This window comes from Bufo bufo, chromosome 2 (assembly GCF_905171765.1).
Source record: "Bufo bufo chromosome 2, aBufBuf1.1, whole genome shotgun sequence".
NCBI classification, from domain to species: domain Eukaryota; kingdom Metazoa; phylum Chordata; class Amphibia; order Anura; family Bufonidae; genus Bufo; species Bufo bufo.
Genome location: NC_053390.1, coordinates 428,325,761 through 428,353,558, shown reverse-complemented (window position 1 = coordinate 428,353,558; position 27,798 = coordinate 428,325,761). Strand labels below are relative to the sequence as shown.

General features: G+C 47.1%; 1 protein-coding gene and 1 long non-coding RNA gene across 2 annotated transcripts in view; one reads left to right on the top strand and one right to left on the bottom strand.

The window, feature by feature from the left end:
- Positions 1 to 556: 556 nt before the first annotated feature.
- Positions 557 to 27,798, top strand: part of DGKQ (diacylglycerol kinase theta) — a 144,238-nt gene continuing 116,996 nt past the window's right edge. Inside the window, exon 1 of the mRNA XM_040417386.1 lies at positions 557 to 953. Within this exon, the coding sequence (XP_040273320.1) occupies positions 665 to 953 (289 nt within the window). The 5' untranslated portion in view covers positions 557 to 664. The remainder of the gene's footprint in view (positions 954 to 27,798) is intronic.
- Positions 6,522 to 27,737, bottom strand: LOC120989340. The gene is made up of 3 exons (XR_005776253.1): positions 27,566 to 27,737; positions 14,374 to 14,378; positions 6,522 to 6,532 (listed from the first exon to the last, which is right to left on the bottom strand). It is a non-coding gene; the product is annotated as an uncharacterized LOC120989340 (long non-coding RNA).

Here is a 27,798-nt window from a genome sequence, read left to right as displayed (position 1 = left end):
CAATCGGAAAGATGGATCAGGTATTGCAATGGATTTGTCAGACGGATCCGCCTCACAAATGCATCCGGATTGCTGGAACTGCCTGCCGGAACCCTCTGTCGCAAGTGTGAAAGTACCCTGTCACTTACCTCATCCATTTGCTCGCGAAAAAGCCGTCTGCTGCCATCTTGATTGAAAATCTCTTGACCCGTGGTGACGGGATTTTGCGGGTGAGATCTTCAATCAAGAAGGCCCGTTGCGATCAGATCAAATGGATGATGTAAGTATGATTTTTTTTTTTTACCCCCATTTATGAAAATTGATTAACATGGCGAATCAAATTTCCCCTGAAATTCGGAATGAAGTCCATGCTCAGCACCAGTGGCAAGTGCTGGCGCCATTCACAGCTCCTTGGTGTCGGAAGCCCTGTGCACACTGCTCGGAGAAGTTCCCGGGGAGCGTGCGACACCCGGGGTGGGCGGGGCGTGCGACACCCGGGGTGGGCGGGGCCTGCAGTCCCAGCCCAGGCAGGGAGGTGAGCGCCGAGCACACGTCTGACACACACCGTGGAGCTGCTGACCAGAAGACATGTTGTCTGCTCGCCCCGCGGATTCACTGGCCAGACATTGAGCCTTCCGTTCTCGCTTCCTCGCCTGCCTCGGGCCCTCCTCTCTGTCTGGGAGAGATGGCTGCGGACGGAGCGCGATCCAGGTTCGGGAATCTGGGCCACAGTGGAAGAGGAAGCAACAGCAGCAGCCCGTCTTCTAGCCCCAAGCTCGGGGGTGGCAAGAGCAGGACGCCCCCTCAGCAGCAGAAGCAGAGCCCCTCGTCACCTGGCAGCAAGCACCAGCCCCTGAGGCAAGCTCCAGCCGCTTCTCCTGGGCACAGCTTCAAGAAAGTCACTCTCACCAAGCCCACCTTCTGCCACCACTGCACGGACTTCATCTGGGGGCTGGGCGGCTATCAGTGTGAAGGTAAGGCCATGGCATGGTGGTTCAGTCAGGGCTGCCAGGTGAGAGAAGGGCATGCTGGCACACACATGGCATCTTCTGTGACTAGCACTGCATTGGGGAGGCCTGGAGGATTCAGCCCTGTGCCAGATCCAATCACTGCTCTGGCGGAAAACCAGTAAATGGTTGGCACAGAGTGCCCGACTAGATAAGTCAGTGTAACAGACTCAGCACTGCTACATCTGTCAGTGTCGTGGCTGGGATGAAGCAGTGTTTAAAACGGTCCCTTTTATTGTCGCCTGCGCAAAATATTGCGCCAAATGCTGGTACTGGCTCCAGAACTCAATGGACCTCATTATCCGGTATTCTGTTCCTGTTCTGGCGCCTGGTGTGTCCCTCTGTCATTCCTCCTAGAAATGTCCAAACAAGTTGACAGCTGGATGTCACCATTCCCGCTGTCAAAGGAGTTTGCCTCCGCCGCCGGGTGTTGTCCTTCCGGCCTGGCAATGTCACACACAGCACTTTGACAAGGACCCAATTGTTAACTTCTTCATATGGTTCTAGGAGGAATAACAGAGGAACAACACAGTAGGAAATAGCCTCCAGAATTATTATACTTAGGGGAAATCCAGGTGTTTGCTGAGACAGGCATGTTAGATGAGCTCACGGGTCCCTTGGAGCCACATGAAAGTAGTTGCGTGGGGGGACATAGCTTAAAGGGACACCTCTGTTTTGTTTTTTGTCATGGCTGATTTCTGCCAGAAAATGTGACATAATGTGATGTTAGGATATTTCCCAGCCACACTGGTTGTCGGAGGAAATAATGATACCTTTGTGTGGTGACAATCTCTGTGGAATTAGGCTACGAGTGACCCATCTTATTACAGTGTCCTGCCTTTTATCAATGGCATTGGCTGGCAGGGCACCGGTGTCTGTCCTGTGCCCGGTGCCGCTCCAGATGCTTTCTCTGTCTAATCACATGTGGCCGGATGATGAGGATCTATTCCTGATGTCACAGGGAAGGGTTCCTGTGCCCCCCATTCTTGCTGCCCGTTGTGTTTGAGGCTGTCGGTGGCAGTAGAGCGATGTAGTGAAGCGTGTGGTGGCATCACAGCTCTGTCTACTAATTCAACCCTTAATGAGTTTACGTAGTAAGATGGGAGGAGATACCGGCTCGCATATCCCAGGTTTTAGGAATGAGGCCTGGCAGCGAGGTCAGCCCGCGGGTCACCACTATACCTGCCGGGTCGTGCCTGCACGTGAAACTGCCACCAGGGGTTGTGAAATGCAGCAATCTGGATGACGTGTCCTCAGGATAAGGCCTCGTCCACACGGCCGTTCCGTTTATTGGGGACCGCAATTTGCGGTGCGGATTCCAAAGACGGATGGGCCAACTTGAATGGGTCCGTGATCCGTCCGCATTGCAAGAAAATAGAACATGTTCTATTTTTTTTGCAGTGCGGAGGCACGGACAGAAACCCCACAGAAGCGCGCCGTAGTGCTTCCATGGGCTTCCGATCCGTGCTACCGCACCGCATCTCCCGGATTGCGGACCCGTTCAAGTGAATGGGCAATACGGCCGTGTGCATGAGGCCTAAGTCATCGATATCGGATCCTGGGGGGTTGGACTCCCGCCAATCAGCTGTTTAGAGGTATCGGCGCCACTTCCAGTGCTGCTTCCTGTTCATAGTGACCGCGCCCTCTCCTTTACAGCGGTGGCGAAGTGTAATCATGCATCGGTTCTGATTTCCCGGGCCCACCGCTGCCCCCCAGTCAGTTCATATCTGATGGCGGATCTCATATTGATGACCAGAGGACAGGTCATCGGTAATACGCCACTGCACAACCCTCTTTAACCCCTTAGTGACCAGCCTGCTTTGGGCCTTAGTGACAAAGTACATTATTATTATTATTATTTTTTTTCTTTTTCTTCATCTCATTCCAATAGCTATAACTTTTTTTTATTTTTCATCGATGTAGCCGTATAAGGCCCCTTTCACACGAGCGAGTTTTCCGCGTGGGTGCAATGTGTGACGTGAACGCATAGCACCTGCACTAAATCCGGCCCCATTCATTCCAATGGGTCTGTGTACATGAGCGCTGTTTTTCACGCATCACTTCTGCGTTGCGTGAAAATCACAGCATGTTCTATATTCTGCGTTTTTCATGCAGCCCCGACCCCATAGAAGTGAATAGGGCTGCGTGAAAAAACGCATTGCATCCGCAAGCAAGTGCGGGTGCGATGCGTTTTTCACTGATCAAAACGCATTGCACCCGCGCGGAAAAAAACTGAGCGCAATCGCAGACAAAACTGACTGAACTTGCTTGCAAAATAGTGCGAGTTTCACTGAACGCATCCAGACCTAATCTGTCACGCTCCTGTGAAAGGGGCCTAAAGGCTTGTTTTTTGCAGGACAAGTTGTACATTTTAATGGCACCATTTTTGAGGTACACATAAGGCTACTTTCACACTAGCGTTTTTACTAGATCCGCCAGGGTTCAGCACAAAAAACCACGCTTCCGTTACTCATAATGCAACCGTCTGCATCCGTTATGAACGGATCCGGTTGTATTATCTTTAAAGGGAGTCTGTCATTAAAGTTTCACCTTTTTAACCCTTCCCATAGCTTTCTAGCAGCCTTACAGTTAATAAAAACGTTACCTTTTATGAGCAATCGTGGACTTATAAAACCGACAAAAAACAACTTAGTAGCATATGCAAATGAGGGCTCGCAAGTGCCCAGGGGCGGCGTTACCCTCGTAGGTGCCCAGCTAGCTCAGCCTTATTGTCGTTTCCCCCCGCCCATTCTTTCCTTCTGCCCGCCCATCCTTTCCCTCTGACCGCCCATCTACTTACTTCTTGTTTCGCCGAGATCCCGCGCCTGCGCACTCAGTCCGTCGGCCAGCGCATGCGCACTGCGATGCCCATTCCTTGTACGGCATCACAGTAATTAATGCGCATGCGCCAGCTAACGGCGCGAAGCCGGCGCATGCGCATTAATTACTGTGAGCTGGGTGAGACTTTTTTCTAGGACGATTTGTACATTTCATTGGTATCATTTTGGGGTATAAAAGACTTTTTGATTGCCTTTTTTTGGTGGCAAATAACCAAAAACAGGCATTTTTTTTTCTACGCCATTCACTGTATGGGATAAATTACATGATGTAGTGTGGGTTGTTACAGATGCAACAATACCAAATACTTGGAGGGGATTCTAGTTAAAAAAAAAAAAAAAAATCCAATTTAAAAGCTTTTTTTTTTTCCAATAGAAAAGGCTTTATTTTTTAACTTGGATTTTTTTTATGCAATAAAACTTTTTTTTTTTTTTTAACTATTTACTATTCCCATTGCATTGCTTATACATGCATTGTATTGTCTTTCAGTAGGCCATAGGCTGCTATGCCAAGACGTCAGCACCCTGCAGTTTTCATTCATGGGGTGCCAGTGGGAGACAGAGAGAGTCAGTTTCCTCTGTAGCCATTTATATGCCGCGGTCACTATTGATTGCTCCATCTAAGGAGCTAAATGTCTCAGATTGGCGCTTCTGCCAGCAGTTACAGCAGGAGACCAGCTTTCACGTGAGTGCTGAGCCCCCATTTTCCGCTGCACTTAGACTGGGCTGCTGTAAAAAGGTGATGGCCTAGCCCAGCGGTCAGCAACCTTCGGCACTCCAGATGTGTTGAAACTACAACTCCCAGCATGCTCCATTCACTTCTATGGGAGTTCTCAAAATAGCTAAGCAAGTGTGCATGCTGGGAGTCGTAGTTTCACCACAGCTGGAGTGCCGAAGGTTGCTGATCCCTGGCCTAGCCTAAGGCCCCATTACACTGGCCGAACATCAGTAAAATAATCGTTAACAAGCCTTAGTAGGAACTCTCATTAGCGATTATCTGCCAGTGTAAAGCTGCCGATTACCTGATGAACAAGGGTTTCATGCAGACTCTAAGTCATTGTTTGCCGGCAGCAGATCATGCCGTATTAACACACTTTGCCGTAAGCAAACAATAGTTCTGTATGGGGATGGCATTAGTAATCACTCCTGCCCATACTGTGGAGGAGATCACTGCTTGAATAGCAACAATCTCCTCCACTGAGGAGCAGTGATTCCTGGGAAGGAGCGCTTCCCTCCCGACAATCATCTGCTAAATCTAGCAGTGTGAAGGGGCCTGTAGAAAGGCTTATTGGTGATCACTAAGGGGTTAATCAATGGCTAGAGACAATAAAACGCCACCAAATAAACAAAAATGCCAGTAGCAAAAAAAAGCTTGTGTGTCTTGCATTTCATATTTCCCCATAGACTTTCAGCTAACTGCCCATAATAAGGGCTCTTTCACACTTGCGTTCTTGTCTTCCGGCATAGAGTTCCGGCGTCGGGGCTCTATGCCGGAAGAATCCTGATCAGGATTATCCTAATGCATTCTGAATGGAGTGAAATCCGTTCAGGATGCATCAGGATGTCTTCAGTTCCGGAACGGAACGTTTTTTGGCCGGAGAAAATACCGCAGCATGCTGCGCTTTTTGCTCCGGCCAAAAATCCGGAACACTTGCCGCAAGGCCGGATCCGGAATTAATGCCCATTGGAAGGCATTGATCCGGCCTTAAGCTAAACGTCGTTTCGGCGCATTGCCGGAGCCGACATTTAGCTTTTTCTGAATGGTTACCATGGCTGCCGGGACGCTAAAGTCCTGGCAGCCATGGTAAAGTGTGGTGGGGAGCGGGGGAGCAGTGTACTTACCGTCCGTGCGGCTCCCGGGGCGCTCCAGAGTGACAGAGTGACGTCAGGGCGCCCCAAGCGCATGGATCATGTGATCGCATTGGACACGTCATCCATGCGCATGGGGCGCTCTGACGTCATTCTGGAGCGCCCTGGGAGCCGCACGGACTGTAAGTATACCGCTCCCCGCTCCTACTATGGCAACCAGGACTTTAATAGCGTCCTGGCTGCCATAGTAACACTGAAAGCATTTTGAAGACGGTTCCGTCTTCAAATGCTTTCAGTACACTTGCGTTTTTCCGGATCCGGAGTGTAATTCCGGCAAGTGGAGTACACGCCGGATCCGGACAACGCAAGTGTGAAAGAGGCCTAAGAAGCTCATTAAACGGCCCAAAGCGCCACTAATAACCTGTGTGTGAACGCTCCCTTACCTGCGGATACATGGCCTGTGACAGCGCCGATCAGTGATGCAGTTGTTTGCTCCTCCATTATTGTTGGTAGCACATCCCCTGCTGCTGAAGGAACAGCTATCATTTTTATGTCATCCTAAAAAATGCGGTGAACGACAAGTGGCTGGACGTGTGTACGCTGGGCAATGGTCAGGAACCAACATTTGCGCAATCTCCGCCCCATGTAAGGCCTCGGTCACATCTCTCTCAAGCAGAACAGCTCTTGTCCACCGCCTGATCCACTGTAATGAGGTCCGGCGGTGATCCGGGCACTTTCCGGGTTTCGGCCAGAAAAAAAACATTGCATGCAACGGCTTTTTATCTGGCCAAGAGCATTTGTGCTGGATCACGCAGCGGATCTGCTTGATGGACATGACAATGAGGCCCTTGAAGGGGTATTCCGTTAGGTGATAGTTATAACTATCAGATTAGTGGGGTCCTACTGCTGGGACCCACACCGATCACGAGAAAACATAAAACTGGCATATAGATCCTCACTACTTATTGCAGTTTTGATGCGCTTTTTGTACAGTTTTTATGCTTTTTTCGTTGCTGTGGATTTTCTGTTTAACACCGCCATTGAGGTCTATGGGGAAACCCACCGTACATAAGGTGTGGAATGGCAGAATTAATTTCCAAATAAGGCACATAGTTTGGCAGATGTCATCCACCATGCTGGTACTGTGTTACGCCGTGGTTTTCGCAGAGTGTGCAGGTGAACATGCAGAAGATCCTTCTGCGGATATTCTTTCTGAAAATTCAGAGCATTTCCGTCCGATCTGCGACAAGTTCACAAGAAATGGGGCACTGATGCGGGTGATATTTGTGGCTGAGGGTGCCTGGCATTGGCTTAGATTGAGCAGGTTGTGTGCCCCTTATAAATGGAGTGTGACAAATCTAGCCACGATAACATGCAAAGTGCTACCTGTGCCCGATTCTGTTACACAGGAGCATATGCAGAGGCAGGGTGGTTGCCTCTTCCTGTTGCTAGGCAACCGCCTGAGCTCATTAGTGTGGTGGATGTCCTGATCATTCCCATCTTAGAGAAATGGGACTACACGGTGACTTTGGCTACAGGCAATATCACTCTCTGAATAAGTCTTATGTGTATGTCAATGCATAGGACTTTCTTCAGTCCGGAGCGCTGTGTCTTGTTTTGTCCCTTCCGTCTGCGCCAATCATCTTGGCTCGAGCAGCAGGAACTGAAAAGAATAATAGTACGTCCCCAAAATAAATAAATAAATAAATGGTACCAATGAAAATTACATCTTGCCCTGCAAAAACCAAGCCTAATACAGCTACAACTATGGAAAAACGAGTTCTGGCTCTTGGAATGCAGCGACACATGGAGACGTACTATTATTCTGCAAAAGTAGTAAAAAACACATAAAGCTGTACATATTTGGTATCCAAATATGAAATGAATGGGTCAGGATTCAGTCCAGATGTGATCTGCTCACTACAGGCATCACATCTGGATGGAAACCTCGCTCATGTGAAATTCGCCCGAGGGGCACTCCCCCTGACACCAGTGTAAGTTATCTCTGCACAGGGACAGTATTTTATAATACATTTAGATTGCAGATTTGGGTCCCTTTAACGGCGATTGCCGGGTAGCCCTCTTCCCGGTTGCACATTGTAGTAAGAAGTGCTGTATACAAGCACGCTTTCAGTTTCCCAATGTCCCTTCAGTTACGGGACCTGAGCAGCAGCGATGCTGTTCCCTGCCGTCTGCTGAGGACCGGCTCAGCTAATTGGCAGCCTCATTCAGCTCCACTTGTTGTCTTCCACAGGATAAATACTTTCTAATAGGCCGCGTGCTTTAAACATAACCCTGTATGGGCAGGCTGTGTACATGCTCTCTTTGAGCACAATGGTCATGGTTTGGAAGCTCGCCAAGGCTGCATTTGGCCTACAATGGAGGATTGGGGCTTTGTAGTAAAAGCTACTTCCATCAAGCTTTATTGCAGTAATGCTGCCAGACTGTTCTCCTGTCACTGACCGTGTGTAATGAGCTACTGGTAATGGCCACAGTTTGGCGAAATTGTACATGGGAGTCCGTGTTTTATACTAGTGAGCAGAGGCCGCCGGCCAGGTACATAACGATCTGATGCTCTCAGTATTAATTAATGCTAGGAGCATCAGGTACTTAGGCTAGGGCTACACTGCAACATGTGTCGCGCGGCATATAGGGTACAACTACACTGCAACATGTGTCGCGCGGCATATAGGGTACAACTACACTGCAACATGTGTCGCGCGGCATATAGGGTACAACTACACTGCAACATGTGTCGCGCGGCATATAGGGTACAACTACACTGCAACATGTGTCGCGCGGCATATAGGGTACAACTACACTGCAACGTGTCGTGCGGCATATAGGGTACAACCACACTGCAACATGTGTCGCGCGGCATATAGGGTACAACTACACTGCAACATGTGTTGCGCGGCATATAGGGTACAACTACACTGCAACATGTGTCATGCGGCATATAGGGTACAACTACACTGCAACATGTATCGCGCGGCATATAGGGTACAACTACACTGCAGCATGTGTCGCGCGGCATATAGGGTACAACTACACTGCAGCATGTGTCGCGCGGCATATAGGGTACAACTACACTGCAGCATGTGTCGCGCGGCATATAGGGTACAACTACACTGCAGCATGTGTCGCACGAACATATTTTGTAATGGTAGTGAATGGTGTCACACTGACATGTTGCGACACGACAGTCGCAAAAAGAATCCATTCTGGATGGATTGTTTGCAACGGTTGTGTCGCAGTTGCAGCATGTCGCAGTGCGACACCATTGACTACTATTATAAAAATTGTTGCGCGACTTTTGTGCAACAAGAAACAGTTGCCATCCTCAATATGCTGATAGCCAGTATATTATGCTGCACTGTGGTATTTGGTGCTGCTGGGGCAGTATTTTGTGCTGCACTGTGGTATTTGGTGCTGCTGGGGCAGTATTTTGTGCTGCATTGTGGTATCTGGTTCTGCTGGGGCAGTATTTTGTGCTGCACTGTGGTATTTGGTGCTGCTGGGGCAGTATTTTGTGCTGCACTGTGGTATTTGGTGCTGCTGGGGCAGTATTTTGTGCTGCACTGTGGTATCTAGTTCTGCTGGGGCAGTATTTTGTGCTGCACTGTGGTATCTAGTTCTGCTGGGGCAGTATTTTGTGCTGCACTGTGGTATTTGGTGCTGCTGGGGCAGTATTTTGTGCTGCACTGTGGTATTTGGTGCTGCTGGGGCAGTATTTTGTGCTGCACTGTGGTATCTAGTTCTGCTGGGGCAGTATTTTGTGCTGCACTGTGGTATCTGGTTCTGCTGGGGCAGTATTTTGTGCTGCACTGTGGTATTTGGTGCTGCTGGGGCAGTATTTTGTGCTGCACTGTGGTATTTGGTGCTGCTGGGGCAGTATTTTGTGCTGCATTGTGGTATCTGGTTCTGCTGGGGCAGTATTTTGTGCTGCACTGTGGTATTTGGTGCTGCTGGGGCAGTATTTTGTGCTGCACTGTGGTATTTGGTGCTGCTGGGGCAGTATTTTGTGCTGCACTGTGGTATCTAGTTCTGCTGGGGCAGTATTTTGTGCTGCACTGTGGTATCTAGTTCTGCTGGGGCAGTATTTTGTGCTGCACTGTGGTATTTGGTGCTGCTGGGGCAGTATTTTGTGCTGCACTGTGGTATTTGGTGCTGCTGGGGCAGTATTTTGTGCTGCACTGTGGTATCTAGTTCTGCTGGGGCAGTATTTTGTGCTGCACTGTGGTATCTGGTTCTGCTGGGGCAGTATTTTGTGCTGCACTGTGGTATTTGGTGCTGCTGGGGCAGTATTTTGTGCTGCACTGTGGTATTTGGTGCTGCTGGGGCAGTATTTTGTGCTGCACTGTGGTATCTAGTTCTGCTGGGGCAGTATTTTGTGCTGCACTGTGGTATCTAGTTCTGCTGGGGCAGTATTTTGTGCTGCACTGTGGTATCTAGTTCTGCTGGGGCAGTATTTTGTGCTGCACTGTGGTATCTAGGTCTGCTGGGGCAGTATTTTGTGCTGCACTGTGGTATTTGGTGCTGCTGGGGCAGTATTTTGTGCTGCACTGTGGTATCTAGTTCTGCTGGGGCAGTATTTTGTGCTGCACTGTGGTATCTAGTTCTGCTGGGGCAGTATTTTGTGCTGCACTGTGGTATCTAGTTCTGCTGGGGCAGTATTTTGTGCTGCACTGTGGTATCTAGGTCTGCTGGGGCAGTATTTTGTGCTGCACTGTGGTATTTGGTGCTGCTGGGGCAGTATTTTGTGCTGCACTGTGGTATCTAGTTCTGCTGGGGCAGTATTTTGTGCTGCACTGTGGTATCTAGTTCTGCTGGGGCAGTATTTTGTGCTGCACTGTGGTATCTAGTTCTGCTGGGGCAGTATTTTGTGCTGCACTGTGGTATCTAGTTCTGCTGGGGCAGTATTTTGTGCTGCACTGTGGTATCTAGTTCTGCTGGGGCAGTATTTTGTGCTGCACTGTGGTATCTAGTTCTGCTGGGGCAGTATTTTGTGCTGCACTGTGGTATTGCTGGCATCGCCTACTTATGTTGTCCCGTCTTCTGTCAAACTCACCTACAACATGGGGCCACTTGTACTACACTTTAAGTTCCCAGTCCGCCCCTGCTAGTGAGACCGGCCATGGAGAGGAATACATCAGCATAGCCATAGAGATAATATCGGTGTGCCCTGTAATCATCTGATAATCTACAGGGAATAATGCCATTCCTTTTTGTCATCCTGGTGCCTAGTGGCATGCTTTTTAGGAGAACCAAGTGGTGCTGGTTTTAAATGTTTTTATACTTTGTTCGTTTTTTGTCATGCTTTTTATTGACTAATCCACAGACTGGGGCCTTGGCATGTCCAAATGGGAAGTTAGTCATGTAGTACCCTTACCAGAATCTAATAGAGAATTGCTTAAACCAGCTATTGCAATACTATCACTCCCAGCATGCCCTAATTACTGGAGGGCCGCAGGTTGGGCATCCCTTGCTTAAACTATTGTCCCAATTGCCATATTTAGCTGTGGGTCGGTGGAACAAAATACAGAACCGTGGGAATTTGTGACAACCTGTAGTCTGGTTCCAGGCCCTTGGGGTGTATTGTGGTATCAATGACCAGGTTTTATGACCGGAGACTAGGGATGCTTGAGAACTTCCCCTGAAGCGTCTTTCACACGAGCGATAGGGACGGTGTCAGGATCTGTTCAGGAAAAAGCTCATTCCGTTTTTTGTTTTCAACAGTTGCGTTCAGTGTTTGCATTTTTTCCATCAGGACTGTATCCGGAAAAACTAAAAAAATAACCATCTACATCTCCTAGCCACCATCAGTGAAAAAATACATTGCGTCGGATCGCTTCCGTTTTTTCACACACATTCACTTCTACAGAGCCAGAGCTGCGTGAAAAACAATATAGAAGACGCTGTGATTTTTCCTGAACTCAGAGATGATGCGTGACAGAACGCTGCTCATTGGCACAGACCCATTGAAATGAATGGATGAGGATTCAGTCGATTGTTATGCGTTCACAACACTCATCACGTCCGGACAGTTAACTCGCTTGTGTGAAAGAAACCTAATGGAACGTGGTGCCCTGGAGGAAAAGATCAAATGTGTCAGACCTATGGACGTTTTTAAAGAGGTTCTCCCATGAGTCATTCTCATACCAAAGGTCCTAGAAGGATGTTAATAGCCAAGTTTGTCTAGCATAGCAAATACATGTTTCATCATTTCTTTGCTTTTGTTCATATTCTGTGTTGCTAGGGACAAGCTCTGGTCAGTTAGTCTCCTTCCCCCTCTGGCAGCTGACAATATACGGTATTCCTTTCTTACTACCACTACAGAAGGAGTCTTTTTAGTTACATTGCCATGCTGAGGCAGGGCAGAAAACGATCTCGACTGAAAGGTCTGTCTGGCCATCAGCACTCGGCTTCTTAACCGTTGCTATACATTGCCTTTTTATGTAGATTAATGTCACACTTCTACACTGGATAACTTTTTAAAAAGATTTAAAGGGCATGCATGGCCTATTTCCAGCATTGATGGCATATCGCTAGGATATGCCACCAAGGTCAGATAGGTGCGGATCCCACCTCTGCTGCAAACCTATCTCTAGAATGGAGCCTGCAAAGTGAAGGAGAGCGGACCAGCCTCCATTCATTCCTATGGGAGTGCCGAAAATAGCCAAGCGGTGCGCTCAGCTCTTTTCCAAAGTCCCATAGTAATGAATGGGAAGCACACCGTGCATGCACGGCCACCGCTCTATTCACTTCTATGGGGGAAACATAAATAGCTGAGCCAGTGCTTGGCTATTTTCTGCAGACCCATAAAAACGAATGGAGCGTGGTCCGCTCTCCTTCACTTTGCGGTCTCCATAGATTGGTGGCATATCCTAGCGATATGCCACCAATGCTTGACATAGGCTAACCCCTTCAAATCCAACATGGAGGTAAACTTTCTTACATAAGGTGGAATCTCTGTAAAATAAGAATAAACTAGTCCTGTAGGCACTCGCTCAATGTATTGGTAATTGGTGGAATGGGTGCTAGTTTTCTGCCATATGGAAAGGGAACAATATCTCAAAAAAGTTCCACCTTTGACTCATTGTTACACAGAATATTATGCCTAAAATATTGGGGATTATCTAGATATTTTTGACAACTGCAGGTCAAACCCATGTTTTCTTTTTGGTCAGCCGTGGTTTGCGCCTTGCAACTCTCCCATGGATGCCATATTTCCCAGTGTCTGTTTTCTGGTAGAATTCTGTATATTGCCGTCCATGAGACAAGTAAGGTCTGTGGACCTAGGTTCTTCTGTCGTTGACTCATCGTTGGTGACACTTTTCGTAGGCTGGCCGCTCCTGTCCCCAGTTTTCTCTATTGCTGGATCTCACTGATTTGCTGGAGTCCCAGAGCCTTAGCAATGGGTAACCCTTTCCAGACTGGTAGCTCTCAGTGATTGGGTTTTACATCTGTATCTGATCCTGAACGTGGTATCTGGTGCTGCTTTTTCAGACCTTCTATCTTCTTCACATTATCAGGCAGGTTCTATTTAAGTGATTCTAAAGGCCTGGCTGTAACTAGTGAAATTCAACCTCCATTGTCAATTACATTTGGGTAAGGGCTCATGCACACGACCATTGTAGTTGTTTTGCGGTCCGCAAATTGCGGATCAGCAAAACACGGATACCGCTTGTGTGCGTTCTGCATTTTGCATAATGGAATGGCTGGCCCCTAAATAGAACAGTCCTTTCCTGGTCCATAATGCGGACAATAATAGGACATATGGACATGGAATGCACAAAGACATGAGCCCTGAGGCTGAGTTCAGATCACCGTTCAGGTTTCTGTTCTTCTGATCTGTCAGAAGAACAGAAAAAATAAAATAAAATAATGGATCCCTTTGTCTGAACATTAGTTATGATCAGTTGGTGTCACTTCCTTCAGAGATCAGTTATTTTTGACGGGAGAAAAAGTCCTGCATGCAACTGATCTCTGACGGAACTGATACAAACTGATTAGAACTGATGTTCAAAATAATAGATACGTTTTTTTCTTTATTTTTCTGTTCCTCTGACTGTTCAGTACAGAAAGCTGAAAGAAGAACGGAAAGGATGGGATTCGGCACATAACGGAGCCGAACGGAACCTATGGACCCGGTGTGCACAAAATATAGTCTGTGGGGTCTGTAGGCTCCATTCAGCCAAATCTGTCCTTTCCGTTCTACTCCTATAACGGAACAGAAGAACAGAAAGGCAAACGCTGATGTGGAAGCAGCCTAAGGGTCAATTCACACGTCCGTGTGTGTTTTGTGGATCTGTGGATCCGCAAAACACGGACATCGGCGATGTGCGTTTCGCATTTTGCGGACCGCACATCGCCGACACTTAATAGAAAATGCCTATTTGCGGACAAGAATAGGACATGTTCTATATTTTTAGGGATTGGAATTGCGGACCCGGAAATGCGGATCCGCAATTCCGGATTCGGGCAGCACATCGTGCTGCCCCATAGAAATGAATGGGTCCGCATTTTTGCGGAACGAAATTGCGGACGTGTGAATGGACCCTAAAGCCTCATTCACACCTCAGTGTTCTGTCAGTGATTTCCATCAGTGACTCTGAGCCAAAACCAGGATTGGAGCCTCTACAGACATAAGGTATAAGGGGAAGATCTGCACCTGTTCTGTGCTTAGAGCCGCACCTGGTTTGGGCTCACAAACACTGATGGAAATCACTGACCAAAACACTGACTGTGTGAATGAGGCTTAAGGCCGAGTAGGCTTCACTGCTGTTTTTTGGCTCACAATAAGGCCTCTTTCACACGGTCGTGTGCGCCCCGTGGTCGTGCTGCGGCCCGCAATGCACGAGCACAGTCCGTGGGGCAGCCGCAGCGGATCATAAAAAGATAGGACATGTTCTATCTTTTTGCGGAACGGAAGTACGGGACGAAACCCCATGGAAGCACTCCGTAGTGCTTCCGTAGGGTTCCGTTCCGCACCATTCCGCATCTCCGGATTTGCGGACCCATTTAAGCGAATGGGTCCGCATCCGTGATGCGGAATGCCCACGGAACGGCACCCGTGTATTGCGGATCCGTGTATTGCGGATGGGAGTTCTGAGAAGAGCAGAGGAAGTGTGCTAGCTGGGAGTTGTAGTTTCACAACAGCTGGAGCGCCAGAGGTTGCCTACCCCTGATCGAGAATACAGAGGCCAGGTAGGGCTGAACAGCATTTCCTTCAATTAGTGAAATCCTCATTTACTTGGGTTATTGTTGTCTAAATATCTGAAATATTCAACTTTGACAAATATGCAAAATAAAATAAGGAAAGGACAGATACTTTTTCACAGCTCCGCACATTGTCTAGTGAAGCAGGCCCAGGGAGCTGGAGGCTTACCTAGGCCCATACAGTTGTACAGAGCAGTAATACCGCCATCCCCATGTACAGATGAGGAGCAGGATTGCTGGCCTGTCCCTGGTGAACTGCCACTTCCATCTGTTCTCATTTGTTGATACAATCGTAGTGTGAACAAAGAGCTGCTGGTCAGTGTAGTCCACCGGGGTAACGTACAGCTCTCAAGTGTATTCAGTTACTATGGCTGTATCCTAGGGACAGCTGAATCACTTCCAAAGTCTTCAATGAAAAACAACCCACCAGGCAGTCTGTGAGAACAAAGCCATCTCCTGCCTTGTTGGGGGCCCTCTGTATTACTTGTGTACCACCCGGATCCATTATATGGTTGTGAGTCTAGTCCTCAGGCAGACGGCTGTAACATCTGGCTTTAACAGGTCTCACGACCCAAACTAACAGCATGATACTTTTAGGCTACATTCACCTCTGTGCTTTTGCTGTCCAGTGTTCAGATCCGGCATGGGATTTCTAAACCACAGCAAGACGTATCCGTTCAGAACGGATCCGCTGGTATTATATCGAAAATGAAGAAACCGCTACTAAAACCCTTGCTGGTGTGGCCGATCTGATGCCAGCGGGATAGAGGTTAAGACCGCCACGTAATACGGCGATTTTCATAGTGACATGAGAGTTATCCATTAAAGAGGAGCTGTCACCACTCCCGATATTTCTCGATCTTTCATCTATTCTTAGCACTCTATATTGCCCAGTTAAAGTTCTGAAGGACTTGTCAGCAGTCTGCAATAAAGGTCCACCTGGGTGTTACCTGTTGGGGATGTGTCCCTGCAGAGTCAGTGCTGCCAGTGTCAGACAGCGCTCACCCAGCATTGTAACATAGTGGGGAATGCAAGTAGTTACTAAAACGGACCTGTCAGGCATGGTGACAAAAATGTTCTAGATGTTTGTTGTGATGGTGGCAAGGAGATGGTTCCTTTAATTATGAGTAGAACACTAAAAGATGTTTGGCTTTCTGCAGACGATACACTACACGTGTCATTTATTAGAAGCTGAGCATTTGTGAGGCTGAATGATTTCATAATGCTGACTGCTGGCTGGTCATCGGCTTGTGGAGACACCTACCTGAGCAGTAAGCAGCGTGGCACCTGTGTAGTGTGAACCTGGCCCTCCTGTAACATATCTCTTCACCGTTCCTTCTGCTCTTATCAAGAGTTTCCGCTTTTTTGTTTCCACCATATGGATGCTATGAAGATGAAACTTAAAGGGGTTGTCTTATCATAGACAATAGGGGCATATTACTAGGATATGCCCCCATTGTCTTATAGGTGCGGAGCCCCGCAAGGTGGTGGCTGGAGGACTCCGGTCCGGCCACCACCAAGCCGACTCCCCATAGAAGTGAATGGGAGCGTACCGCACATGACCGGCCACCACTCACATTCATTTCTATGGGGCCAACGGAAATAGCCGAGCCAGCGCTCGGCTATTTTTGCTGGCCCCATAGAAAATGAATGGAGGGCAGCTGCGTATGCGCAGTGCGCCCTCCTTCACTTTCGGGGCTCCGTTCTCTATATAGGTGCAGGTCCCAGCTATAGGTCCCACACCTATAAGACAATGGGGGCATATCCTAGCAATATGCCCCCATTGCCCATGATGAGACAATAAAGAATATTTAACTTTATTATACTTACTACATCCACAGATAATATCGGGTTTTTGGTGCTTTTAGCATTGCGCAGCTTTTTCTTTAAAGGGAATCTGTCACCTCAAAAATGCATCTACACCCGCCAGCAGTACCCTGTAGTAGCCCGCATCCTGTTAATATTCATATGTTTCTTCCTGTTGTCCGATGCTGCATAAGTTCAAAAAACACAGTTTTATTCTCCATCAGCGCTATAGTGCCGGCCAGCTTGAAGTCAAGGTAACCACGCCCCCTAACCGTCCCCTCTTGCCTGAGTGACAGCCTGCAGTGCGGCCGCGATTCTCCAAGTCTCGCGCATGTGCATTGCGCCACCAGCGGCAGCAGGAGATTGAATAGCTCATTATTACAGAGCGCCCCGCGCATGCGCGAGACTTGGGGAATCGTGGCCGTTTGGGGGATGTAGATGCATTTTTGAGGTGACAGGTTCCCTTTAAATCTCACTTATTGTTGCTTAGTACTTTTCAAGTCTGTGTAAGGGCTCATGCACACGGCCATATGTATTTTTGGCGTTTGCAAAAAACGGATCAGCAAAAAATACAGATGGCATCTGTGTGCATTCCGTATTTTGCGGAACGGAACAGCTGGCCCCTAATAGAACAGTCCTATCCTTGTCCGTAATGCAGACAATAATAGGAGATGTTCTATTTATTTGCGGAACTGACATACAGAAACGGAATGCACACGGAGTAACTTCCGTCTTTTTGTTGTTTTTTTGCGGATCAATTGAAGTGAATGGTTCCGCATGGGGTCCGCAAAAAAAACGGAACGAACACGGAAAGAAAATACGTTCGTGTGCATGAGCCCTGAGGCTGAGTTCCCACTTCAGTTATTTAGTCAGTTATTTCAGTCAGTTATTGGGAGCAAGCACGACCACCACTGATGGATTGCAGGGTGGTCATAACCATGGAAACGAGCAGTGTATAATGTGATGGAAAAATGAATCCAGCCAGAAAAGGAAGTAATATGGACAATCACAATACTTTAGTAAGTGCCTTGTATTAACTTCCTCTACATGATAAGGGTCCATTCACACGTCCGTTTTTTCTTTCCTGATCTGTTCCGTTTTTTGCTGAACAGATCTGGACCAGATCTGGACCCATTCATTTTCAATGGGTCCTGGAAAAAAAACGGACAGCTCAATGTCTGATTTTTTTCAGGACCCATTGAAAATGAATGGGTCCAGATCTGGTCCAGATCTGTTCAGCAAAAAACGGAACAGATCAGGAAAGAAAAAACGGACGTGTGAATGGACCCTAAATGCCACTTACTGAAGTGAGACAACCCCTTTATAGGGAACCTGTCATCAACTTTATGCAGCCCATACTAACAGCAGCATAAAGTAGAGACAGGTGAGTTGATTTCAGCGGTCTGTCATTTATAAGTTAAAAGTAAGTGGTTGCCGAGAATCCAACATCACAATCATTGCAGACTAGGCCTGGAAAAGAGTCACGGCCACCTGAGAAGAGTCCTGGTTATTCATGAATTCCTGCTCTCCTGCCCACCTGCTGATGACTGACAGTCTTCTACCTAGTTTTCTCCCTAGGAGAGAACTGCCAATCATCAGCAGATGGGCGGGAGAGCAGGAGATTATGGATAACCAGGACTCTTCTCGGGTAGAGAACTGCCAATCATCAGCAGATGGGGGGAGAGCAGGAGATTAGGAATAACCAGGACTCTTCTCAGGTAGAGAACTGCCAATCATCAGCAGATGGGCGGGGAGAGCAGAAGATTAGGAATAACCAGGACTCTTCTCAGGTAGAGAACTTCCAATCATCAGCAGATGGGCGGGAGAGCAGGAGATTATGGATAACCAGGACTCTTCTCGGGTAGAGAACTGCCAATCATCAGCAGATGGGCAGGAGATTAGGAATAACCAGGACTCTTCTCAGGTAGAGAACTGCCAATCATCAGCAGATGGACGAGGAGAGCAGGAGATTATGTATAACCAGGACTCTTCTCAGGTAGAGAACTGCCAATCATCAGCAGATGGGGGGAGAGCAGGAGATTAGGAATAACCAGGACTCTTCTCAGGTAGAGAACTGCCAGTCATCAGCAGATGGGCGGGAGAGAGCACGAGATTATGTATAACCGGGACTCTTCTCAGGTAGAGAACTGCCAGTCATCAGCAGATGGGGGGAGAGCAGGAGATTAGGAATAACCAGGACTCTTCTCAGGTAGAGAACTGCCAATCATCAGCAGATGGGGGGAGAGCAGGAGATTATAATAACCAGGACTCTTCTCAGGTAGAGAACTGCCAATCATCAGCAGATGGGGGGAGAGCAGGAGATTATAATAACCAGGACTCTTCTCTGGTAGAGTACTGCCAATCATCAGCAGATGGGAGGAGAGCAGGAGATTAGGAATAACCAGGACTCTTCTCTGGTAGAGTACTGCCAATCAGCAGCAGATGGGAGGAGAGCAGGAGATTAGGAATAACCAGGACTCTTCTCAGGTAGAGAACTGCCAATCATCAGCAGATGGGAGGAGAGCAGGAGATTATGTATAACCAGGACTCTTCTCAGGTAGAGAACTGCCAATCATCAGCAGATGGGCGGGGAGAGCAGAAGATTAGGAATAACCAGGACTCTTCTCTGGTAGCGTATTGCCAATCATCAGCAGATGAGCGGGAGAGCAGGAGATTAGGAATAACCAGGACTCTTCTCAGGTAGATTTGACTCTTTTCAAGGCCTGGGCTGCAATGATTATGATGCTGGTTCTCAGCAACCACTGACTTTTAGCTCATGACTGACACACCGCTGACATCAGCATTTCTGTCACTACGTTATACTGCCCTCAGTACGGTCAGCAGAAAGTCGATGACAGGTTCCCTTTAAAGGAACTATAAATAAAATAAATACATACATTGGCAAACACTAAGCTTTAAAAAAACTACTCCCAAAATGACCGAGCTAGATGCAGACCTACCATTTAGCATTATCTGATGTAAATGAGAGATTTCTCAATATCCAGAAGCCAATAGATCACATTAAGCCACTTAGTGGTACAGTAGGGTTTAACCAAAGCCACAAGATCATTCATGCTTTTCTTTACTTGATTCCACTCCACCAAATCTATTTACTGTGGCCTAAAGGTTATAAATGGAAGTGATTCTGCTTCCCCCGTCAGAACAGAGACATTCTAGCTACTAGCAGCTTAAAAACCTTCTCTCATTATGAGCACTTCATTCATTTATGTATCTTCATGTTACCAGAACAACACGTTCAAAACCTTAATGGACACAAAGATATTCATTGGCTTCTATGGGAGAGTTTTCTAGACATGCACTGACTTGTGCAGGGAGGGGAGTAGATAAGCTGTGAGCATTGCCTATTGTAAATATTGGATCCTGTTTTATCTATTCACTTATCTTTCGTTGTAATGCTGCCTGTGATGATAAAGAAATGACTGCTGAGGAGCAATTTTTACAGACCAGGGACTGTCAGCCTATTAGACTGCAGTTTTGTTTTAATATAGCTAGAGACAGACCATTAAAATGAATCATTAAAAAATCTTAAATAATAAGTGTAACCTATAAACTTGAATTAAACAGTAGGACTTTTCTGATGACACATTCTCTTTAATTAAAATCTTCAAAGTTTAAATTGTACTTGCTTTTAGAAGTCCTCTAAAGGGGTTTGCAAAGATTTCGATATTTCCTTAGGATAGGTCATCAATATCAGATCGGCAGGGGTCCGACACCCAGGACCCCAGCTGATTAGCCTCCTCACAGCGTACCAGGCACAGTGCTGTCTATTGGGTAGCGACCGTGCTCGGTATTGTGGCTCAGGACTGGGCTGAAGAGGCTCTAAACAGCTGATCGACTGGGGTCCCAGTGTCTGATTCCCACTAATCTGATGTTGATGACCATCAGAATCTTGGAAAACCCTTTTCAAGGCGACCATGCCTCCCTTTAGTAATTATCTCCGTTTAGCCCCTGCTACATGTCGGCAATAATTTGTGGGAAATTGGGGAACACAGCCAACACCTTAGCAGAGTCCGAAGTGTTGTTTTTGCTGACAAAATACCGGAACCCCAACAGAACCCTATGAAGGTCAATGGGATCCTTTCGAAATGTTCTTAGGGTTACTTTCACACTGGCGTTTTGGCTTTCTGTTTGTGAGATCCGTTCAGGGCTCTCACAAGCGGTCCAAAACGGATCAGTTTTGCCCTAATGCATTCTGAATGGAAAAGGATCCGCTCAGAATGCATCAGTTTGCCTCCGATCAGTCTCCATTCTGCTCTGGAGGCCTACACCAAAACCTGCCAGCAGCGTTTCGGTGTCCGTCTGACGAAACGGAGCCATTGTCCTGACACACAATGTAAGTCAATGGGGACGGATCCGTTTTCTGACACAATCTGGCACAATAGAAAACGGATCCGTCCTCTATTGACTTTCAATGGTGTTCAAGACGGATCCGTCTGGGCTATGTTAAAGATAATACAAACGGATCCGTTCTGAATGGATGCAGACGGTTGTATTATCTGAACGGATCCGTCTGTGCAGATTCATGACAGATCCGCACCAAACACGAGTGTGAAAGTAGCCTTACTTACATAAAACTGGAGACCTGATTTGCACTCGGAATCAAAAAAAATCTTCTGTAAATATAGACCTTTTATTTTCTGCTGTAACATTGTTACTTCTTGTATGTAGCTGAACTTTAGTTAGGCTACTTTCACACTAGAGGCAGGACGGATCCTACAGGCTGTTCACCCTGTCAGATCCGTCCTGCCGCTATTTCGCCGGACTGCCGCTCCGTCCCCATTGACTATAATGGGGACGGGGCGCAGCACAGTGGTGAGAGGCCGCCAGACTAAAAAGTCGGACATGCAGTACTTTTAGTCCGGCGGCCTCTCGCCGTGCACTGCCTTGCTGTGCCGGAGCTCCGCCCCGTCCCCATTATAGTTAATAGGGACGGAGCGGCGGCACGGCGAAATAGCGGCAGGACGGATCCAATAGGGTGAACAGCCTGTCGGATCCGTCTTGCCGCTAGTGTGAAAGTAGCCTTAAAGGGATTGTCCAAGGTAATTTAAAACATTGAACAATCTCTACAGTGTCTTGGAAAAAAAAAAAAAATGCTCACAAGTGCCATTCTGCCGCTCTGGTCCAGTTCTCCTGCTGCTGTTTGTTTTCAAACAGGATCGAGGCCGTGCCCGGTGTGGTATGTCACCGCAGAGTACAGCTGAGGACAGTCATTGGCTGCAGTGGTGGCATGCCAAATCTAGGCACGTCACTGTGCATATCACAGTAAGGCTACATTCACACGTCCGTGGTGTGTTGCGGACCCGCAAATTGCGGAGAGGATGCGGACCCATTTTGCGGACGTGTGAATGGAGCCTAACTGGTGATATGCACAGTGACGTGCCTGGATTCAGCATGTCAATACTGCAGCCAACCACTGTCCTCCGCTGTAGACTGACGAGGACAGTGATTTGGTTGCAGTGGTCACGTGCTGTATCCAGGCAAGTCAGTGCTGCTGTTTCTTGTACCGGAGCAGCGCCACAGAGAAATCATTGCTTACTGGTATCACCCCATCTGTAACATCCAGATCTATAAATTGATCATATTAGTTATCGTCCATGCAGGTTTTGGTCAGCTCAGCTCCCCAAAAAAGGTATTCAAAAGTGATCAAAAAGCCATAATGTTACCAATAATAGTACAGCTCATCCCTCACACAGAAAAATTCATGATCCAAAGCCTGACAGCACTCCTTCCCTTCTGAACCTCCCGTGTCCCCAAACAGCAGCTTATGACCACACATGGGATATTACCGTACTTGAGAGAAATTGCGTAACAATTTGTGTGGTGGTTATTCTCCCATTAAGGGCTCATGCACATGAGCGTATTTTTATTTTTGCATTTCAGTGGGGCAGCAAAAGATGTGGACAGCACACCTGTGTGCTGTGCGCATCCATATGTCCATTCCACTACCCCCCATAATAATAGAACATATCCTATTCTTGTCCGTTTTACGGCCAAGGATAGGATAGTTCTATAGAGGGCCGGACGTTCCGTTCTGTAAAATGTGGAACACACACAGTCAGTATTCGTGTTTTGCGCATCGCAAAAATGGCAACGGCCTAACTCTTATTAAAATAAAACATCTGAGCCAAGACTACATATTCTTATCAGAGCCCAATTCTAATAAATTCAATGAAACTCCTTTTGGGTCAGAATGCTCATGATACACCTAGATGAATTCCTTAAGGGGTGTAGTTTCCAAAATGAGGTCTTCTGAGTGTTCTTTTGTTTGGACACCTCAAGGCTTTTACAAACCCGAAATGTTGCCTATAAAAACACTGTAAAAATGGAGGTCCTAAAATCCGCAAGGTGCACATTCGGTGACCTCTATTTAAGTAGCCCACTGGGACCACAAAGGGGTTATTTGTAAAAACTGCTGGGCCAGGTTAATCTGCAAAAAAATCTGCCAAACAAATTAAAGAGGACCTTTCACCGATTCTTACCCTATGAACTAAGTATACAGACATGTGGAGCGGCGCCCGGGGATCTCACTGCACTTACTATTATCCCCGGGCGCCGCTCCGTTCTCCTGCTATGCCCTCCGGTATCTCCGTTCCCTAAGTTATGGTAGGCGGAGTCTGCCCTAGCGCTGGCCAATCGCATTGCAGAGCTCACAGCCTGGGAGAAAATAACCTCCCAGGCTGTGAGCTCTGCGCTGCGATTGGCCAGCGCTAGGGCAGACTCCGCCTACCATAACTTACGGACTGGTATCTCCGCCTACTATAACTTAGTGAGCGGAGATACCGGAGGGCAGAACGGGAGAACGGAGCGACGCCCGGGGATAATAGTAAGTGCAGTGAGATCCCCGGGCGCCGCTCTACATATCTGTATAGTTAGTTCATAGGGTAAGAATCGGTGAAAGGTCCTCTTTAAATTCTTACATTTCACCTAAACTTCCTAAATGCCGTTTTGAATACTTTCAGGGGTGCAGTTTTTAAAATGGGGGGGGGGGGGGTTATGGAAGGTTTCTAATATACAGGGAGTGCAGAATTATTAGGCAAGTTGTATTTTTGAGGATTCATTTTATTATTGAACAACCATGTTCTCAATGAACCCAAAAAACTCATTAATATCAAAGCTGAATATTTTTGGAAGTAGTTTTTAGTCTGTTTTTAGTTTTAGCTATTTTAGGGGGATATCTGTGTGTGCAGGTGACTATTACTGTGCATAATTATTAGGCAACTTAACAAAAAACAAATATATACCCATTTCAATTATTTATTTTTACCAGTGAAACCAATATAACATCTCAACATTCACAAATATACATTTCTGACATTCAAAAACAAATCAAAAACAAATCAGTGACCAATATATCCACCTTTCTTTGCAAGGACACTTAAAAGCCTGCCATCCATGCATTCTGTCAGTGTTTTGATCTGTTCACCATCAACATTGCGTGCAGCAGCAACCACAGCCTCCCAGACACTGTTCAGAGAGGTGTACTGTTTTCCCTCCTTGTAAATCTCACATTTGATGATGGACCACAGGTTCTCAATGGGGTTCAGATCAGGTGAACAAGGAGGCCATGTCATTAGATTTTCTTCTTTTATACCCTTTCTTGCCAGCCACGCTGTGGAGTACTTGGACGCGTGTGATGGAGCATTGTCCTGCATGAAAATCATGTTTTTCTTGAAGGATGCAGACTTCTTCCTGTACCACTGCTTGAAGAAGGTGTCTTCCAGAAACTGGCAGTAGGACTGGGAGTTGAGCTTGACTCCATCCTCAACCCGAAAAGGCCCCACAAGCTCATCTTTGATGATACCAGCCCAAACCAGTACTCCACCTCCACCTTGCTGGCGTCTGAGTCGGACTGGAGCTCTCTGCCCTTTACCAATCCAGCCACGGGCCCATCCATCTGGCCCATCAAGACTCACTCTCATTTCATCAGTCCATAAAACCTTAGAAAAATCAGTCTTGAGATATTTCTTGGCCCAGTCTTGACGTTTCAGCTTGTGTGTCTTGTTCAGTGGTGGTCGTCTTTCAGCCTTTCTTACCTTGGCCATGTCTCTGAGTATTGCACACCTTGTGCTTTTGGGCACTCCAGTGATGTTGCAGCTCTGAAATATGGCCAAACTGGTGGCAAGTGGCATCTTGGCAGCTGCACGCTTGACTTTTCTCAGTTCATGGGCAGTTATTTTGCGCCTTGGTTTTTCCACACGCTTCTTGCGACCCTGTTGACTATTTTGAATGAAACGATTGATTGTTCGATGATCACGCTTCAGAAGCTTTGCAATTTTAAGAGTGCTGCATCCCTCTGCAAGATATCTCACTATTTTTGACTTTTCTGAGCCTGTCAAGTCCTTCTTTTGACCCATTTTGCCAAAGGAAAGGAAGTTGCCTAATAATTATGCACACCTGATATAGGGTGTTGATGTCATTAGACCACACCCCTTCTCATTACAGAGATGCACATCACCTAATATGCTTAATTGGTAGTAGGCTTTCGAGCCTATACAGCTTGGAGTAAGACAACATGCATAAAGAGGATGATGTGGTCAAAATACTCATTTGCCTAATAATTCTGCACGCAGTGTATAGACTCTTGAAAGCCACTTCCTTAAAAAGTGTAGGTTTTGGAATTTATTTTTAACACGTGAGTGTGCATGATTTCATAATTTTCTAATTCTAGTATGTACATATGAGTCGTCTGATCATTAGACATGTAGGCGCGTTATTAAATAGGTGGTAAATATAACACAGAATTTCGGACGACTTGATAGAGTATATGTGATTGCACATGTCTCTTCTGTTTGGTTGGCTTGCAGCTGTCTCATTCATGGAGATCTCGAACACAAATCTCTTCTTGTAGCTTCACTACATTTGTCTTAGGGCCCTTGGGCGAGGGTTGGGACACCTGTCAGGGATGTGTCTTCGCAATAACGCTTGTTCTCAATAATTCACCGCTACTGATTACCCAACGTTCATCAGGTGATCACATCTTTTATGCGGCACCTAAAATGGTTGCTTGTCGGCAGCACATCGGCCTGCGGAAAAATAGACGTGCTGCCCACAAACAATGAAACTGTATAGGGACAAACAAATGTAGTAGCGATCGTTCATTCCCGTACAGAGGGGTAATGATGACAACCTCATTACCCTAAATCTCGGGTTATGCTAAAAGACCCTTTAGATGGGGCAACACAGCGACTTGTGTCGCACAACTTGGCTGCAACTTGCTGTCTCGCGACTATTGAACTGTAAGGGTTCATGCACACGGTCAGGATTCATGTGCGGAGAATCCGAACGGAAATCCACAGGTGTTCGCAGGCAAATCTGTGCGGTCAAGAAAATGAAGAAAATCCGGTCAGGAAAAATAAAATGAATTTACATGTGCTGCGGATTTCAAAATCCGCATGGAAAAAATCTGCATAGTGTGCATTGAGAATATCAAATTCTCATAGAATACAGTGTACATGACCTACGGTGTGGATGTTCCGCACGCAAATCCATGCGGAAAATCTGCACTCAATCCTGATCGTGTGCATTTAGCCTAATGGTTCTGTCAACTCGCAAACAAGTCGTGTGTCACACATGACTTACATTAAAGTCAGTGGAGTAAAAGTCATTGGTGACTTGCTTCCTTCAACACAAAATCCATCAGGTCTGGATTTTTTGCGGCTGCCATATTTCAGCATCTCGCATGTCACATTGCAACACCATTGACAATCATTCGATTCAGTGTTGTGCTTCACATGCCTAAGGGCTGTTTCACACGAGCGAGTCCATTGCGGGAATCACGCTCCGTGTGTGTGTGTGTGTGTGATCCTCCGCTCTAGACTTGCATTATCATGACCTTATTTCTACAGAATCATACTGACAGCTTTATGTCACTATGATTCTGTGGAAAAAAGGCCATGCAGAGGCACATTGTGTGAAACAGTCCTAATGCTACTTTAGCATTTTTTGCGGATCTGTCATGGATCTGCAAAAACCCTTACATTACAATAATACAAACGCATGCATCCGTCATGAATGGATCCGGTTGTATTATGTCTTTCATAGCCATGACTGATCCGTCTTGAACACCGTTGAAAGTCAATGGGTGACAGATCCGTTTTCTATTGTCAGAGAAAACTGATCCGTCCCCAATGACTTACATTGTGTGTCAGGACAGATCCTTTTGGCTAAGTTTCGTCAAGTGGACAGCAAAACGCTGCAAGTAGCATTTTGGTGTCCGCCTCCAGAGCAGAATGGAGACGGAACGGAACCAAACTGATGCATTCTGAGCGGATCCTTTTCCATTCAGAATCCATTAGGGCAAAACTGATCCGTCCATTAGGGCAAAACGGATCCGTCCCCAGAGAAAACGGATCCGTCCCCATTGACTTACATTGTGTGTCAGGACAGATCCGTTTGGGTCAGTTTCGTCAGACGGACACCAAAACGCTGCAAGCAGGTTTTGGTGTTCGCCTCCAAAGTGGAATGGAGACGGAACAGAGGCAAACTGATGCATTCTGAATGGAAAAGGATCCGCTCAGAATGCATTAGGGCTAAACTGATCCGTTTTGGACCGCTTATGAGAGCCCTGAACGGATCTCACAAATGGAAAGCCAAAGCACCAGTGTGAAAGTAGCCTAAGAGACTAATTTCAGACATTTAAAGGGAGTCTTTCACCAAATATGACTATTACAGACCACTCAGATCAGGTTCTCCATTACATTCCCCAAATTACTATGGTACTTATCATATTGCAGTCCATCGCCGATTTGCTCCAAAAAACACTTTTATACCATATGGTAATTACTAATTAGCTTCTGAAGTTGCCCAGGGGCGGCGTTCATGCGGCCGGTGCCCAGGCCCCTCTGCGATTTGCTTACAAAACCCTCCTCTTTTACCCCTCTGGACCGCCCTTGTTTAATCCGATTACCTCCTCCTCTCCGTCTGAAATCCCGTGCCTCCGCTGGCTGGATCAGGTTGCACAGGCTGGCGCATGCGCATTGAAAGTCACTTTTCCTCTGCCCATAATGGGCAATGCAGTGCGCACGCGCCAGGAATGTTTGGAGCGGCGAGGGTGCTGAATTTCAGACAGAGAGGAGGAGGTAATCGGATTAAACAAAGGCGGGCCAGAGGGGTGAAAG